The sequence below is a fragment of the Aythya fuligula genome, chromosome 17, assembly GCF_009819795.1.
Source record: "Aythya fuligula isolate bAytFul2 chromosome 17, bAytFul2.pri, whole genome shotgun sequence".
NCBI lineage: Eukaryota > Metazoa > Chordata > Aves > Anseriformes > Anatidae > Aythya > Aythya fuligula.
The window spans coordinates 3799376-3816175 of NC_045575.1; the positions used below are offsets into that span (position 1 = coordinate 3799376).

Below are 16800 nucleotides of genomic sequence, written 5' to 3' on the forward strand. Positions count from 1 at the left end.
GCCCCGGCAGGGGAGCGCGTCGCTGCCCGGCCGCTCACGCTGCGGGGCACGGGAGCTGCCGAGCCGCTGGTGGAGCCGGGGGGCTGCGTGGGGGTCCGGCCCCTCGGGTGGGATCCTGCTCCAGAAGCAGCACCGGGCGAATCCTCGAAAGCGTCAGTGTTACCGGCCGGGTGATGTCCCGCTCGCCGTGGAAGATGTGAGCGCTGTGTGATGGCATGTCCCACGGGGCTGACAGGGTCTGTGTCCTCCTGCCACCACGCCTGACTTCACCCGGCCCTGAGTCACCCCCGGCATCGCGTGGGGACGGTGGCTTCAACCCCAGGAACCCCCCGGTACCATGGGGGGAACGCCACCGCCGCGTCCTGCTCCATCGCGCGGGCGCGCTGCTCCGAAACGCAGCACGGATTTATTCCGGAATCGAAGCCCCGCACGGGATAACTGCGGTGAAACAGGCACGTTTCCTCCAGCATGGTTTTGGCACAATGCTGGCACTGCTACAGCCGGGCTGAACAGCTTGCCCGACCAGCGTGGCACATGGCGATAAGTGCAGCTTTGGTATCAGTGCCCCGCTCCCGGCACAGGATTAGGGGCGTTAACCAAGAGACGCTCCCTGAAATACCCCAAAGAGCGACTGCCACAGCCCCCCCAGGAACCACATCCACACAAGGGGTAGCGCTGCGCAGCTTTCATTACACGATGATGCTAATTTATGCTTCTTACTGCACACTGAGTATTGGATCAGATCATTTTTTACCATGACTCAAACTTTTTTCCCTTCAATGAGAAACGCCACGCTTGGAAGCGATTACTTTTAGCACCGATTCCCTCCTCTCGGGGTTAAATGACATTTTTCCTCCCCGAATGCGGAGGATTATTTTAGAAAGGCTCCTCAGCTCAGCTCGGGAGCCGGAGCGTTGTGCATAATGATGCCTCGGATGCGTGCGCCTTTCATTCATTCGCTCAAGGGGAGGCAGCGCCGGGAGCATGCGCTGCGCCTTGGACCGGGAGCCTGCTTGTTTTTATGACAAACTGGAAGCAGAATCATGTGAAGTCCCCGCTCTTGGCAGGAGAATTTGAGCAATAAGTAGCAGCTTTATGAGGAATATCCTTTGCCAGGGGACCATCAGCCAGGGAGCAATGGGATCCTTGTTTTTTAATGTACTTTTAATAAGGAGGCCACAATGATAATCCTGACACCAGAGCAGCTTCGTTTCTACTTGCCATTATCCCTGCTTTTCTCTCAAGCTCCCCGCAGCCTCCAGGAGCAAAGAAGACCACCAAGCTCTCCGTGAGAAAAGCAGCAGGACAACGACACAGGGCCACTCGTGAAGCGCTCTGTGTCGGACCCCAGCCTCTCCTCTCACCCCACAGCGCGCACGGCTCCCCCCCTGCACTAAATCCACGAATCCCACCTCTGGCATTTAACCACAGCTGGGATTAGGTCCTCGCCGTCCAGCTCAGCAGACAGCCCCACCACTGGCTGAAGTGGCACGGTGAGGAGGGACCTGGCAGGGGACACGAGGCCGAGGTGCAGGGTGATTTTTCCTTCACGAGCAGCGATGTTCTGCTCGAGCTCTGCTCCACCAGCACTGCAGTCAGCTCACCTTGGGGCCCAGCAGTTGCCGCCTCTTAACGACCGACAAATTTTGCCGTCCCTTAATTGCTAAAGCAGGCCTGCCTTTCGTTACGCTCGATGCAGGATGCACCAAGTCCCTGCTTCCTAAACGAGGCTCCCGGTGGCAGCCCACGACCTCTCCACCCCCGTTGGACTGGACTCACAAGCAAGGGGAAGCATCCCAGGAAATTCTGCGGCCGGAGCTAATTTGGGTACTTGGAAAAGGCAAAATGCAAGCAGTACCTGCTGAGAGCAGGACCGGCGGGTCCGTGGCCACGGGGCTGGTGCAGAGCGGGGCGGCAGATTGCCTCTCTCCCTCCACACTTGTTCCTTGCTCAACTTAACGTCGGAGCCAGAATGAGCTGTGCTAAATGTCTCCACTGCTAACAAGAAACAAATGTGGCCTCATGTTCTAGTTGCTGTGATCTAACAAAACAGACCATGGTAAACACTATAAAAATGTACTGGAGGGAACCACCCTGTGTTTGCTGGGAGAGGGACTGGATAATCTAATAGGGTTTTATCCATCTCTAATGTCTCTGAAAAAAAGAAGGGAAAATTGGGCCCCGTCCATGACATTCGTCATGTGCGAACTATTCTGATGGCTTAATGCTGCAGAAATCAAATTGGAGCACGGCTACCTATCTGCCTCCCAATCAGCATCTCGACCCAAGTGCTGCTTTTTATGGCCATGCAGCACGAGGAGCTGCTGATGTCAGCGGTGGTATGGGACAGGCCAGTTTTTCCGTGCCTATCCCCACATTTTCCAGAGATCCCCCATGCCATCACCTCGCTCTCCTCACTCCGTGGATCATCGTTCACTTCACCAACCTGGGGGCTCACCAGGGGATCTCCCTCTGTCTGCGAGCATCTGCTGGGACAGGGCTCCTGCCCTCAGCGCTCATCTTGGCACCTCGGTCTCAGCAGCAACACTGCCAAGGTCACGTCTTATTTCACATCTAGGCCACGTAACTGCACGGGTTGATCCATCTCCTACCCCCAGGCACCTCGTGTTATCTGAGGGACCTGCCCGGCCCTCAGCCGGCACGCCAAACGGGTTTCGGGTCTCCTCTAGCTTCAGCACCAAACCTGCCAGCCCCCGAGAGACCTCAGACACCCTCGGGCATTTCAGATGGCTTTGCAGACCCTTGCTCAGCAGCCAGAAGTCACCCAGGCCATTCGTCTCCCGTCCTGATACCAGTAGAAGAACCTCGGGCAGTCCCTGGCAGGCAGGAGCACCCCTGCCCAGCACACAGCCCAGCACCGTCCCGCTGGCACGCCGACAGCAGAGGGGAGAGGGGAACTGCTCTGTTCTCAGACAGGACCAACATCTCCTCCGGGCAGGCTGCACAGGCCACCCCGGGTGACTCCTGACGCGTGGCCAGGTTTTCTGCATTCGCTCCAACCCCTTTTTTCAAGGGTTTGCTTTTTAAAGCTACCGTGACCTTGGCATGGGGACGGACAGACATCAACCGACAGAAAACAGCGTGTTCCGAAAAGCTCACACAGAGCAAAATCACGGCCCCGCCGCAGCCTGTAACCGCTCACGGGGCGGGGTGGGGATGCTCGGCCATAAAGTGCCACCGAGAAGCTGCAGCAGAGACAACGTTTCCATGCATTTTTTTGCTCCGGCTCTTACCTGGCTCTTCCCCCGCCGCCGGTAATTCCTTCTCACGAGGTTCTTGTAGTTCTCATTCTTCTTGGTCAGGTAGTAATACAGGACGCAGTCTGCCACCGTCTGCAAGGACACGGGGAGTCAGGGTGTGGAAGGACCTGGCCCCTCGGTGGCAGCGTTCAGACCCTGCAGCTCTCAGCCCCCCTGCCACCCCCGAGGCTCTGCAGCCACAGCAGGATTCCCTCCGCGTCCCTACAGCAGCCCTTTTGGGGTGCTGGGGTGGGCTGTGCCCGCTGGAAGAAGGGGACGAAGCACATTGCCCTGGTATAACATAAAATAAAAAAAAAAAAAAGGGGGGAGCTTCCAAGTGACAAAGTGGGGCCCTTCCCACAAGCGTGCCGGCTCGGAGGTGGGGATGCAGAACAATGAGCACCCTGTGTGCGAAGCAGAGCGCGGGGCCACCCCGGGGCAGGGGGCAGGGCTGACCCCAGATGACTGTGGCAACTAAAAGCAGAACAAGGAATGCTGCCTGTCACCCTCTGTTGTGGTTATGCCCCGCACAAGCTGCCACGCGGCTGTCAGCCAGCATTACTTCCAGCCACCGAGCTCGCTGGCTGGAGAGCACCCGGCTTCCTCGCCGAACACCCTGCACGCTCCCCAGCCCCAGATCCCACAGCCAGCTCGGGTCCTGGGTTGGGAAACCAGCAGCTACGGCTGGGACACGGCTCTGCTCCTGGGCAGCAGCACGGAGCTGGACATAAAGGACAAAATCCCTGTGCCAATCCCTTCCCTTACCGACGTGGGCACCTGAATTGTGCCTTGGCACGGGGGTCAGCGGGTGTGCAAACAGAAATAACCCCACAGACCCCACAGCTGCATGCACCCAGGCACGGGGTGATGCCAAGTGCTCCCAGCCTGCCCCTGTAGGAGAGGTCCAGGCTGCACGGGGCTGCACTTTCCCCATCCCTATACAAAGAGTGGAACCATGTGCAACAACAGATTGTAACTTTTAAAGCGTTAATTGGATCTCTTTCTAATCTAGCCCTGATTACACACACACACACACACACACAAACAAAAACTTACAGTCATCTGTTCCAAGGGCTAAGATCACTATTTTTTTTTTTAATGCAATTTAAAAATCTATTAATTCATTACATTGAGCCATACTTTGCATCTCTCTCCAACGGGATAATGGATGTGTTCTGTATCATAATTACAGCCTGATTTACAAACGAGTACAAATAAAATTAGAAGACATTTTACAGCTTGGAACACAGACTGGATTGTGAGCATCATCCAAGTCCCACCACTTTCGGCTTTAACAAGTGAGAGAGGCTGAAAAGAGCCTGGTGTCTTACAGCATGAATGGCAACAGAAGGTTGCTGCTGCCGCACGGCTTGCTTGCTGCTTTGGACAGGGAAGTTGAGCTCCTACAAATGATCTCCCCAGCCTGATTCGTGCAGGATCAGAGAGCAATTGAAGCTGGAAAGGACCTCGCAGGCCACTGGGCCCAGCCCCCTGAAAGCAGAGGGCTCCCCCCAACCCAGCAGATGCTGGGAGGATGAAACAAGGTGTGAGATGGGCAAAGGATGCGGGTGACCACAAGACCCGGGGCAGACAAGGGCTGCTTGCTCAGGAGAGCACCCGGCCCATCTGTGCTTCCAGGCTGGGTCTGTCCAGGCTTTGCCCGTATGGGCTGTCCCACAGCAGGTACCTGGCCTCGCTCAGAGCAGGGGCAGAGCCGTGCTCTTCCTTCAGATCTCTTTTCCAAACCTTTCTGCCCAATGAACAGCATGAAGGAGGTGTCACCCCACCCTCAGGATCCCTCCCCTGGGGCGAGGAGGGGACCCCCAGGGCCCTGAGCCACCGCCACCGAGGGGCCAAGGATCTCTGCTGGCTGCTCCAGCACCGAAGGAGGTGTGAGTGAGAAAAGGCAGTGTGAAAAAAAGTTAAAGCCACGCAGATAGACTTACCTTCCTGTCCAGAAAGGAGGCGATAAGGCCGAAGTTCTTCGGGTGCTGCATGAACCTGCGGGAGCAGAGGGGCAGGGTTAGTGTGAGCCCTGCCTGCTGTGTGGCCTTGCCCTGTGCGCCCGGAGCAGCGAGGCCAGCTCCTCGGGGGACCTGAGCGTTTAAGAAAATATTTGCCTGCTGCTCAGCTTCCCAGAAAGACAGAGATTTTAAATCTAGCCCAACAGAGCTGTGGCTCCAACAGGCAGATGGTCAGTGCAGGTTGGGGGTGCCAGTGCCCGACAGCTGCCTGTCACCCTGCTCGGTCCCACGGCCACCCAGACCCGTCCCGAGGGCAGGGTGGGCGCAGAGCAGGATGGCAGAGGATGTGCTGCAGCTGGGATGAGAGGTGGGAAGATGTGGAGAGCAGCTCGGCTCCTCCAGCCCTGCAGGCAATCCCCCAGGCTGAGGTCTCTCCTCCTCCCTTTGCTGCTCAGCCCCAATGCCACAGCCACTGCCAGGGCTCCGGGCTGGGTCCGAGGGCTTGGCCTGGCTGATTCCAGCCCAGCACGACACGGGAGGCATCACCCGTGCTCCAGCACCCTTCCTGATGCAGGACCTCGTCCCTGCAGCAGCCAGCACAAGGCTTTTGTGGGTGACGATGAGGAGTGGGGGGGACGTGGGAGCGCGGAGGGCAGCCATGGGAGCGGGATTTGTCGCAGGGACTCCAGACTCCGTCCCACGTCCAGCTGCAGCCTTTCTTTCATCAAGTGTTTTGAAGGGCAGAACTTATCCAAATATAACACAGACACCCATGGGAGATCCCCCAAGCCATGTGACTAAGTAAGTATGTGGATGAAAAAGAAAAAAACAGAAATGCTAGGAAAAAAAAAAAAGAAAAAAGGACCCGGGCTGCTCAGACAGACTGGGATCACCCCACAGATCCTACGTGTCGTGCTGTGTTTGGCACAAACCAGGGGCTGAGCAAGGGATGGGGTTCTCATGGCCATGTTCACCATGACAATAACACAGATCAGAGGGCAACCCTGTGTTTTCTTGCCAGGTCAGGATGCTGCAACTCTCACAATGCCCAATACCATAGGGACACGGTGCTGGCTTGGGTTAAGGGGTCCCACAGCCACTGCTGCTGCTCTCCTGGAAAACCATGGTCTGCCTGGGATCAGGCCAGTGACGTGCTTACACAAAGACCTGAAATGCTGCCCGGCAGGAAATAAATCAGAACCTTCCCTATGGTTGTGGTTTTGATGGTTAAACTGGGTTCAGGGCTGGAGCTTGCAGGCCGTGCAATGCCTAGCTGCTTTCTCTGTGACCAGGGCTGCACAAAAGCCCACGCCAGGTTTTCACGGGCTGAGGATGCTGCCTCTGAGCCACCACCACAGAGAGCACAAGCCACGCTCACCTCAAAAAGCCTCAGCTCTCAAAAACTCACCTCAAAAAGCTCAGCTCTCCGCGCACTGGGCTCAGGGAGGGTGCTGGGGCAGCCCTCCTTGGGCCTTGCTTATGGCTCCCAAGTGCCCATCTCCACAAATGAGTTTTGTGAGAGCCCCAAAACCCTTCTGCATTCATGCCTTGGGCTCCGCATCACCCACAGTGATGACACAGAAACCACCGTGCACAGCAGGACGCAAGAGCTGGGTGTGGATCCTTCCAGCCCCATTAGCCAGGCATGGCCCCTCCATTAAAGAGCGAGTAATTAGCCTTTGCGTCATTTGCGTGCAAGCCTCGCTGTTTGGAGTGTCACATTTTAAGGGTAATTAGCAATGAGGGCTCTCCTCTACAATAGGCTTGGAGCTGTTTTGCTTGTTTTGTTCAGTTTTGGTCCGTCCTGACAATGACTTATTCTGGCTGCAAGCAGGGGCTGTCGCGGGCAGGGGGAAGGAAGGGAAGGGAAGGGAAGGAGACTTTCTGGCACGGAGTGGCTTTCGGTGTCAGCGCTCCCCCCTCGGTCACCTGGGTGGCTTCCTGGGCTCTTGCTGGGTGCCGTGGATCATCCAAATTACACACCGGATGGCCACCAGCACCTCGTGATCAGAGCTGTGCCCAAACACGCAGCCCGCCCGCCACACCTAACGCACTGCAACCTCCCGGGGAAGCGCCTGCTCCGTGTGTCCAGCAGAGCTCATCCTGCTGCAGGCTCAACTCCAGCTCGGTTTTTAAGGACACCTATAGCACACTGGGGGCACCCAGTACACCCCAGTGCATTGTGCAACTGGTGTGAGGTGAGGGGGAGGCTGGATGTGGGGCTGAGCTGGGACCCGCGCTTGGCTGGCAGCGCCGCGATACCCTGGGATCAGAAATCCCCAAAGCAATCCCAGTCGTTAGAGCCAAGCTGTTCTCAAGCACTGCTTGCAAACAGGAGCAAACAATGCAGAGAGAGTTTGCTGCACTCTCTGGTGTGGGAATGCAGCCATGGAAACAGCAGCTGGTGGCAAATCCTACAGGCAGCGGGACGGTGCTGAGGGAAAGCACCGGATGGAGGCTGAAACCTGAGTGGGCTGCGTGGCTTTGTTTGATGTTGGCAGCCCTGAGAATCCCCCTGGACGTGCAGGTAATCCAAAAATACCACGCTGCACGCAGCTCTGAGTTTCTCTGGCTCTGAACTTGAACTGGCTGATACAACAGGGGGAGTGTAAACACAAAAACTTTGAGCCTTCTCCCTGCTGGGAGCAGCAGCTTCCCGGATCTCTACAGGGAGCAGGCAGAGCGAAATCACAGGGGCACGAACACACCAAACGGATGCAAAGGCCTGGTGGGCAGGTTTGTGTCCACCTGCATCACCCTACCCCGGGTCCAAAGCGAACAGAGCGACAGAGGCTGCACAACAGCACGAGCTTCTGTCTTCACACCGGGTCCCCGGGTGCGGGATGAATCCTCTGGGAACTCACCCAGGGCACTGGGGCTGCTCTCTGCAACCACCACGCGCTGCCTCAGCAAGCTGGGGCTGCGGCCAAAGGCAGGGCACGGGTCACATCCTGCAGCTCCCGAGGGCTACACGGAGATGTCTGCGGGCTGCACTCACTTTTCGCGGAAGGTCTCCTTCTCCTGCTCGCTCCACATGTTCATCACCTGCCGGTCCTTGTAGACCTTCATGGGGTCGTCCATCAGGCCGTTCATGTTGATGAATTTCATGCGCTGCTGGTCAGCGTCGTAGAGCATGGGCGGGATGACGGCGAGCTGGCGCATCTGCTTCTCCAGGTTCTGGGGGGGAAAAGCAGAGAGAACAGCTGGTCAGCACCACGGGCCCGCGGGGACCGCAGGGGACAGATGTTTGAGAGGGAAGGACGGGAGGAGGAACGGGAGAACTGAAAAGCAAGCGCTAGGCAGCTTTAGTGCTGGAGTAATTGTAAATTAAACGCTGAAAGAGGCTATTGCCATCAGCCAGGAAGCAATTAATCTTTCTTTTTTGGAATAAAAGGCTTTAAAGACGCGGGGTGGAAATGCCTGACTTAAGGAAAACAGCTCCTATCCGCAACGAGAGACGAGTCAAAGCAGCAGAGGCGCAGGGAGCAGACATCACACCCACGGCCACGTGGAGGTTCAGTCCCCTCTGAGCTGCCCGGTCAGCGGGTCAGCCCTGCAAAGCCTTCTGAAGGGTGCGCAGAGGGAGGAGACCTTTTTCTGACCCACAGGAAACCCCCAGGATGCCTCCCCGCACAGTCTCTGCCTTTCCTCCCTCCGTTCAACCTGAAGTGTCTCTGAGCTACCCCAGACCCCCAAAGCTCCGTTTCCACGTGCTCCGGGTTGCCCCCGGGGGTCAGGTTCCCATCGCTGACAGCATCGATCCCCCGTGAGCTCCCACCCCTCTCCTGCCAGCTGTGCAGCTGCTCTCCCACCACCCGGCCACCTCCTCCTGCCACGTGAGCCGATCGGATGTCGCCGTGACGGGGCTGCGATTCCTTTCTTTCCTGCTAGCAGCACACCCCGGCACACAACCTGACACCCGTGGCTCCATCCAGCTCCAGCACTAAGCCCGGAGCCCAGGCTGCACACCAGCACGGACTGGGCACACTGGTTTCCTCAGCTATGTCCAACACGGTGGCTAAATGACGTCTCACTTGTGCTGTCCCCTACCTGAACGCTGGCTCTGCCCCTCCAGCTGTGCTGCCTGTGGTCTTTTGGCACAAATCCCTGATGTGGGGACGAAGGGAAACCCTCATCACCCTCTTCTGTTTGTGCTCAGCACCGTAACCCTGAGTCCCCCCTGCCACCCGGAATGGCACTGGGGACATAAATCCCAGCCGTTGACCCGGGAAGGCCAGGCCCTAAATGTATTACTTTAATTCACAGCGAGATGTTGGTTCCCTGCAGAACACTGCCCAACCCTCCCTGCAAGCTGCCAAACTCAGCCCTCTGCTTGCCTGCTGGGACCAAGCACACAACTGCAGGACACGGGGGTGCGGGACAGACCCCACTCAACCACCTCCTCCTGAAACGCTGCCCTGAGCGTGGACACAGACACTTCTGCTCGTTTTGTCACGCTCCTCATCCTCACTGGGACTCCTTCCCTTTAGCCACGGGCAGCTCGGGATGCGCTGGGGCACAGAGCTGGCCCCTGCCCCCTGCATCCTTCAGTCCCGTGATGGAAACTCTTCAAACCTCCTCTGAGCAAAGCAAAGCGAAGCCTCCAGGCTTAGCAGAAGGCCAGAGAGGAATTTAGCAGCACGTGCTGTGCATGAGGCCAAAGGCAGCCACGCAACGCTCCCCTTGGCCACCTCCACTGCAGCGTGACACCTCCCCCTGCTCCTCAGCCCCACGCCTTCCCTGGGGTTGCCTGAACTTGCTACCAGCAAGCTGCCTGCAGCCCGGCGCCGTGCACAGGCAGCAAACATCTCAGCTAGTGCCGGGCAATGGCTGCTCTCCCCTCCCGAGCACAAAGCCATTCACTGCAGCTGGCCTCCGTGCCAAGTGAGTGGAACCCTTGTGAAACCAGATCCAAAACGAAGCCAAGGTCACGGGGATGTTTCAAGATGAATGGAGCACTCCCAGAAGATGTGGGCCAACTGGCTCACGTACAAACCATTCATTCCATAGGATTCCCCTGTGTCAGGCTGCACAGCCCATTCAGAACACAAGGAAACAGAAAATCCCCTCTGCCCGTCAGCCAGGGCACCGGCTCCCTTCCCTTCCTACCTCTACCTGCAGTTGGAAGCAAGAGCAGTGAGGTGTTTGTGGGGTGCTCAGGGTCTGGTGTCCCTAAGGGGCAGTCACACACCACTAACTCCTACCTACTGGCCACCAGCTAGTAGGGAAGCCTGCCCACCCTGGAGTTGGTGAGATTTGGCATCTGATTTCACCGTGGGGCCTGGTGCTACTCCTCCTGGCCTTCCTGGACAAGAGCAGAGCGGGAGGTAAAGAGGAGGAGAAGGGAAGAGCCTCACCTCTTGTTCCGAGAGCCCATCAATGATTTCTGACACCTCGTGTTCGCTGCGCGCAGCCGACATGGAGAGCCCTCCGCTGCCCCTCTGTCCTACCCTGCTGGGAGAGGGCAAGGAACATTCAGAAACTGGTGCTCTGCTCGGTGCCGTGCTCCACACCAAACACCCCCCGTGCCCCTCGTTCCTCACCTGTGCCATCAGCCACCTCCTGCATGGCTACCACGGGACATTTCACACCCAACCAGGCCCTCCCACCGTATTTTCTCGTGCCCACTTCATCGCCCCACAGCTTTGCACAAAGGTGCCAGTGCCAGGACTGAGCAACCAGCACTGTGCTGCTGTGTCTGGTTTGCAAATGCTGCAGGAAATCAAGGTCAGCCAGCAGCATCTACTTCCCATCCTGGATCGCCCGATGTAACAGCCACGTGTCCCAAGCAATTCAAACTTTTCTCATTAAGCAGGTACAAATTTAAAACAATTGTCAGTACCATTTGTCCCCTTCTCTTTGAGATAAAATAAAGCCACGAATTAGGAACTCTTCACGCATCCAGCTGCTTGCAGGGCACAAGGCAGTGATGGACACGAGCAGCTGGATTCTGCACAGCAGGTGTCCCTGGGCTGGAGTGGGAAGGACGGGGAGTTTTCAGCAAGAAGGGTGGGGATCACAAAACTGCAGCTCCTGGCAGGAAACAACGTGACCTCAGCTGTGCTTTCAGTGAGGAGGAGAAAATGGAGAGGGGGGACAGCAGAGACAGGGACACCCCTTTCAGGGAGACGCTGCTCCTTTCATAGCATCTGCAGTCGTTCCTATAACCTCTGCAGATGTTTCTTCCTCCTGCCCACGCTCCCATCAAAGCACGAGCGTGTTTCAAATCCCTGACATGACCAAATCCATCTGCAAACCTCGTACATCGTCATTTGGGCTTAGCAATGAGGAACTAATTAGTGCCATCCCAGTCAGGTGGCCAGAAAAGGGAGCTGCCTCCGTGCTCTGCTGCAGCCAGCCGGGAAATCAGCAGCCAGGGGAGCGGGCAGCCACATTCCTGACATTTTTCCTCCTGCTGGAGCTGCGTGGAGCCGCCCTGGGGAAAAAGCAGTGAGTGACTTGTCTGCTGGCTCCTGCACTTGGTGCATCCTGGAGTTATGGGACCAGAAGGGGAGAAATGGGACTGACAGCCATCCCAGCCCGTCCTCCCGCCGACAAACAAAAGAGAAAGGCTGTCCGATACCGGCCCAGCCCCTTCCTACCGCTTCTCCTCTAACCTCTGCATGCGCTCTTGCAGTTCCCGCTGCTTCCGGATCTCTGGGAATTGCTTCTCATAGTATTCCCGCACTTTGCTCTCCTTGGCACGGCGCCGCGGGTTATTTTCGATGCGCTCCACTTTCTTTTCCCAGGCCTCCATCAGCTGGTCATAGCGCTGGCAAAACTTCTGTTCCTGGAAGGGCAGAGCGAGAGGGAGGTCAGGAGATGTGCCTGGAGAGGGCAGCTCCTCAAAGCCCTTCCCTCGATGGCTGAGCGTGAGTCACAGTGCCGGGAGAACCGCGGGTTAGCAGGACACGGACACGCTCCGGGGGCAGATGGGCAGTACAGCCCATCGGGTGCCCTCAGGCTTTTCCCTCCCAAGCCCAAGATTTTTGGTAAAAACAAAAGCGTGACTTCGCTCACCCACTACCCCTTCTGCTGAGCATCCTCCGACACCCTGAGCGCTTGATTCAGCAGCCAGAGCCCCAGGGAAACTCCTCTGCAGCTCCACTACGGGCTGCTCCCGAGTCCACGGAGCTGAGCTCCACACATCTCAGCAGATGGACGGGGAGCTCGAGCACAGCACAGCTTGCTGTTCCCAACGCACTGGGCGCAGGCACACTGAGGGCTGTGCTCCCAGAGGCGCTGTGCTCAGACTCATCCTCACCGGCTGGAGGTTTGGAAAGAAAAAGCTTTTAAATGTGCACAGAACCCTCCTGCTGCAGTCAGTGAGACAAGGCGATTTCACGGCACTAAGGATTAGCTCTCAGATGCTAATGTGTGGTTTAATATTATTACTAGCAACGTCGTTGGGATGCGGCACGTGCCCGGCATGGCCCCGTCCTTATTACTATCATCAGAGCTCACACGATGCCTTCTGCATCATCACCGCTTCCAAACGCTTAAAGCAAAACGCTCTGGGTGGGTTGGAGACCTCTGATGCCAGATAAAAACCTCCAAGGTACTGTGGTGTGGGGGCAAGGCGGTGGTGAGAAACAGACCCCAAAGATCTGGGCTTCCTGGCAAGGATGTGTGTCCAGGCTGCAAGCAGGGTGTGCGCACACCGCACGCCTGCAGCACCACGGCTCCGAAGGCACCCGCCTCGACTTCCCCGACGTCAGGCAGCGACAGAGCTGTCATTTAGGAGATGCCACCTCCTCCCCTGGCCACAGCTCGCCGTGCCGGGGAGAGGTTTTGCTGTGGCAGCACGGACGGGCAACCCCTGCCACCCATGCACAGCGGCGCTGGCACTCAGCGGCACGGCGCGGTGGCAGCCAGCCCTCGGCCGCGGTGCCCTCGGTTCCTGCACCCCACACACCAACCACGCTCCTCCCCAGGGGTTTTTGGGGGGCAGCCAGGTACCCAGAGCTTTAAAATCCTGTTTGCAGCACGAACTGAGCCTTCCTGCACCGCCAGCCGAGGTGGCCTCGAGCTGCTCTGCCTTGCTCTGTCCGGCCCGAGTGCCCGAGGTGCCCGCAGTGCCGTGCCCCCGCCCCGTGCCACGAGGGACGCTCACGTGAAAGCAGCTGGGCAACCAGAGGGGATTTTAAGGTTTCGTTCTGAGCGAAGCAAGTGCCTTGCAGGCCCCAAATCAGGAAGCGAAAGCAGATGGCGCTTTGCAAAATAATCAATGGCAAACCCCAGGTCGCCTCCCTCCCCCTGCACTACTGAGCTGAGTCCGCGGGCTGGTTTCAGGAGCCGCCGGCGCGTTAGTCACCGCGGCAGCACCGGGGCGAATCGAGATTTCAAAGAAATAAAACTCATCTCTCGCCGCCACCATCCTACGGCTGGAGGGAAGTCCGGTGCCACAGGACTTCCCAGATGCACCCTGCTCTCGTCTCACTCTCTTAGCAACCAGAAAAAAAAAAAAGAAAAAAAAAAAAGAACAAGAAAAAAAAAAAGCAGGGTGAGGTAAAACCCACCAAAAGGATGGAAACGCCCAGTTTCAGCCCAGGAGGCAGCTGGGTGACCCCGAGCCAAGTGGATTTGTTGTGCCACGGCCCCAGGCACCAGCAGCAACAACTGGTGCTGCTCCCATCCTGGCTCATGGGCTCAGCCCAGGCATCCTGGGCCTGGCTGTGGCCCAAGCAGACCCATCCTGCGATCCTACAGCCTCCTGGGGGCAGTTCTCAGGGCACTCAGGACATTCAAAGCACCTCCAAACCCTGGGGCGATGCACACTAACCCTCTCCCCCCAGATCAATTAATTCCTGCAGCACAGGGGAATCACAGCTGCTGCGTTTTCACCCCTCCCGAAGCGATGCCGTCTCGGCCCGATGACAAACGAGAGCTCCCATCCTGCCAGCACTGCTGCAGCCTCTCACTTTCGGAGCATCACGTTTGGGAAGAGGATAAAAATACCCCGCAGGGTTTACCGAGCTGGGGCGCCGGGAGGCAGCTGGTGGCCAGGAGCCAGCCTTGCTCCGGCCCCACAGAACCTGGGGACGCCGAGTTCACCCAGGACAAGGGCTCGGGGAGGGTTTATTTTAGCTTCCTTGATGCAATTTGTTATTCAGAGGCTCCTTACAGCACTCTGTCTCCAGATTTTCGCAGCTCTAGCACCAGGAGAGGCTCCTGGGTCAGGCACTTCAGGAGCAGGAGCACCTAACCCTTCTCCAAGCATCCTCCGAGCCAGCGTGTCCACTCCCCAAAAAAAAACGCCTGCGCCGGCTCCTGGCCTTGGTGCTCCCTCTCCTCTCCTTCCCGGCTCATCCTCCCACCAGCCTCTCCATCCCACGAGCGGTGGCGAGCCAAATGGGACCTGCCACGCTGAGCTAAAAGCGGGTGAGTAGTAACGCTGCCGTAGCAGCTGAAGGCAGGCTGCAGGCTGCGCCAAGCCCTCCCGCAGCCCACGCGCCCGCAGCTCCTCGGTGGGGAGGAGAAGAGCGAGGGTGGCAGGAGGAGCTGCTCCAATCCTGCACCAGCCCCACTGTTCGACTTCCCCGCTTGACGGAGATAAACCTTCTGTGGCCAGAAGGGCTCCCTTTGCCCTGCTCTCACTGCAGCATCACCTCTTTGGTAGGAAATAAAAAGCTTTTGCTGCGCCGACCCTGGTGGAGCAGGAGGAATCCCTGCGGGCTCCTCTGAGGGGGCTCTCGTGGCCGAACCCAAAGGTGTGCTCAGCCCCTGCTCCAGCTGGCCCCGGGCAGTGGCAAGGCAGCAGCAAGGGCAAGAGCCAGCGAGGAAGGCTGGCACGTCGATGGGCTTTGCTAAAAATAGGGCCCGCTACAAAATAGGCAGAAAAATAGCTAAGCACACCCGTTCTGCAAACAGCATCAGCAAATGTGTGCGCTCTGCAAATTCAGCAACCTTCTGTTGCCTGTTTTGTAGAATAGGCAAAACGCTTCCCTAAACTGAAAAATCCCCTTTCAAGGACACTGAATAAACTGGCTGGCAGAAATTCACCTATTTTGCATGACAGGCGACTTGACTGCAGGCTGTATTTCAGGAACCGTGCTCCTGCAGCCTAACTAAACCTTTCCCCCCAGCTCCTTGATATTCACAACAGCCTCAGTCCAGCTTCAGCACAGCTCCCGTTTGGTTCCCTTCTGGTTGCAGTAAAGGACAGCCAGCTCTGCCCCGAGGAAGGGGACACCGACCCTCTGCCCACCGCTGCAGAAGCCGTCAGCTGTGGCAGGAGAGGTCCCGGAGCGGTGCTGGAGAAACCAGCACCAAAGGAAATCCTCCAACCCGCAGCATTTGCACCTCCAGACCCTGATGCTGATACCTGAGTCTGACCCAGCACAGACACACATCGGGAAGCGGTGCTGGCACCTGGCAGGTGAACCCAAAGCTCTGCGTGGCGAGCTGAATCACTCTCCGTGCTTGGAAACAGCGAGACACCGCAAAATCCACCTCGCACTTCCCAGTTAGGGTCGTTGGTTGCTTCTGGCATTTCCCCTCCTTCGTGCAGCACAACCAGCCAGCTGCTTTCGGCTTCCAGCTCCCGCTGGCAGCAGGCAACCGGCAGCACCGAAAGCAGCAATTCTGTAAATCCCACTTGAACTTTCTCCTCTAATTGCTAGGGCCCTGGAACAGCGCTCTGAAGTCTCCTACCAACACCCACCTTCCCCCTGACACAACCAAAAACCCCCTCCTGGAAGGATGCTGGAAGCGATCTTGCAGGCAAGGCTGTCCAGAAATGACCTGCCCAGGGCCTGGTTTTGTTCTGAACCACAAATTCCTAGAACATCGCTCGGTGACCAGAGGCAGCTCAGCCTCCAGAGCGTTTATCAGAAGCGGAGCCAGCTTCTTTCACCAATCTCTCAGGGTTCAGTTACTCACAAAACAGACATTTACCCTAGGAAAAGTCACTCTGAGATCGCTGTGCTCCCCCGTGATGGAGCCAACCCCGTGTGCGTGCTCCGCGCGGGGTGCTCGTGGAGGGAGGTGCTGCACACAGCAGGGCCGGGGACCTCTCCTGTACATCCGAGTTGCTGTTAGCATCAGAGATGCCATGGCAAGGAAACAGACAAAGCAGCAGACAAAGTGCTCAGCGGGTCTCTGCTGGAAAAATCCCTTTCCTTTCTGACATACTGAATTACGCTGCTTTATACTCATAAAGCAGGGTACGCAGGAATCACTTACCCACTGCTTGCGAGCATGATTTCTCCTCTTAAAGTACAAAATTAACTTTTTCCGCATTGCCTGGTTTCTGCAAGAGAAAAAAAAATGAGATCTGGTTAATGAGTGGGCTAAAATTCGACGCCTGGCACTCCCAGCTCACCCAGGAGGTCACAAAGCCGCTTCCACCTTAGCTTGGAGCCAAACCAACGTCAGAGCAGCGAGCGCGGTTATCTGGGGACCTTGCGCCAGCTTTATGGAAAGATCAACAAACTCTCGAACACGAGGAGCACCGACCACATCTGCTGGCGAAACCAGGACCAAGGTTGAGAGCTAAGCTCATAAAATCCCAATTCTGCTACCAGTTACCGTGCGCTCAGCACGGATCAGAGTCCCAACAGCACCTGGTGGCCGTC

At 57.3% G+C, this 16800-nt stretch overlaps 1 protein-coding gene across 14 annotated transcripts in view; it reads right to left on the reverse strand.

The window, feature by feature from the left end:
- NCOR2 (nuclear receptor corepressor 2) overlaps nucleotides 1-16800 on the reverse strand; it is a 222326-nt gene that overhangs the window by 71097 nt on the left and 134429 nt on the right. For 7 of the 14 annotated variants that reach the window (XM_032198736.1, XM_032198743.1, XM_032198740.1 and 4 more), the window contains exons 9-14: nucleotides 16409-16475; nucleotides 11827-12014; nucleotides 10582-10678; nucleotides 8223-8401; nucleotides 5207-5261; nucleotides 3255-3353 (exon numbers count right to left, since the gene is read on the reverse strand). In XM_032198736.1, coding sequence (XP_032054627.1) covers nucleotides 3255-3353; nucleotides 5207-5261; nucleotides 8223-8401; nucleotides 10582-10678; nucleotides 11827-12014; nucleotides 16409-16475 — 685 coding nt within the window. The remainder of the gene's footprint in view (nucleotides 1-3254; nucleotides 3354-5206; nucleotides 5262-8222; nucleotides 8402-10581; nucleotides 10679-11826; nucleotides 12015-16408; nucleotides 16476-16800) is intronic. The other 7 variants (XM_032198747.1, XM_032198746.1, XM_032198739.1 and 4 more) reach the window with 3 other exon arrangements.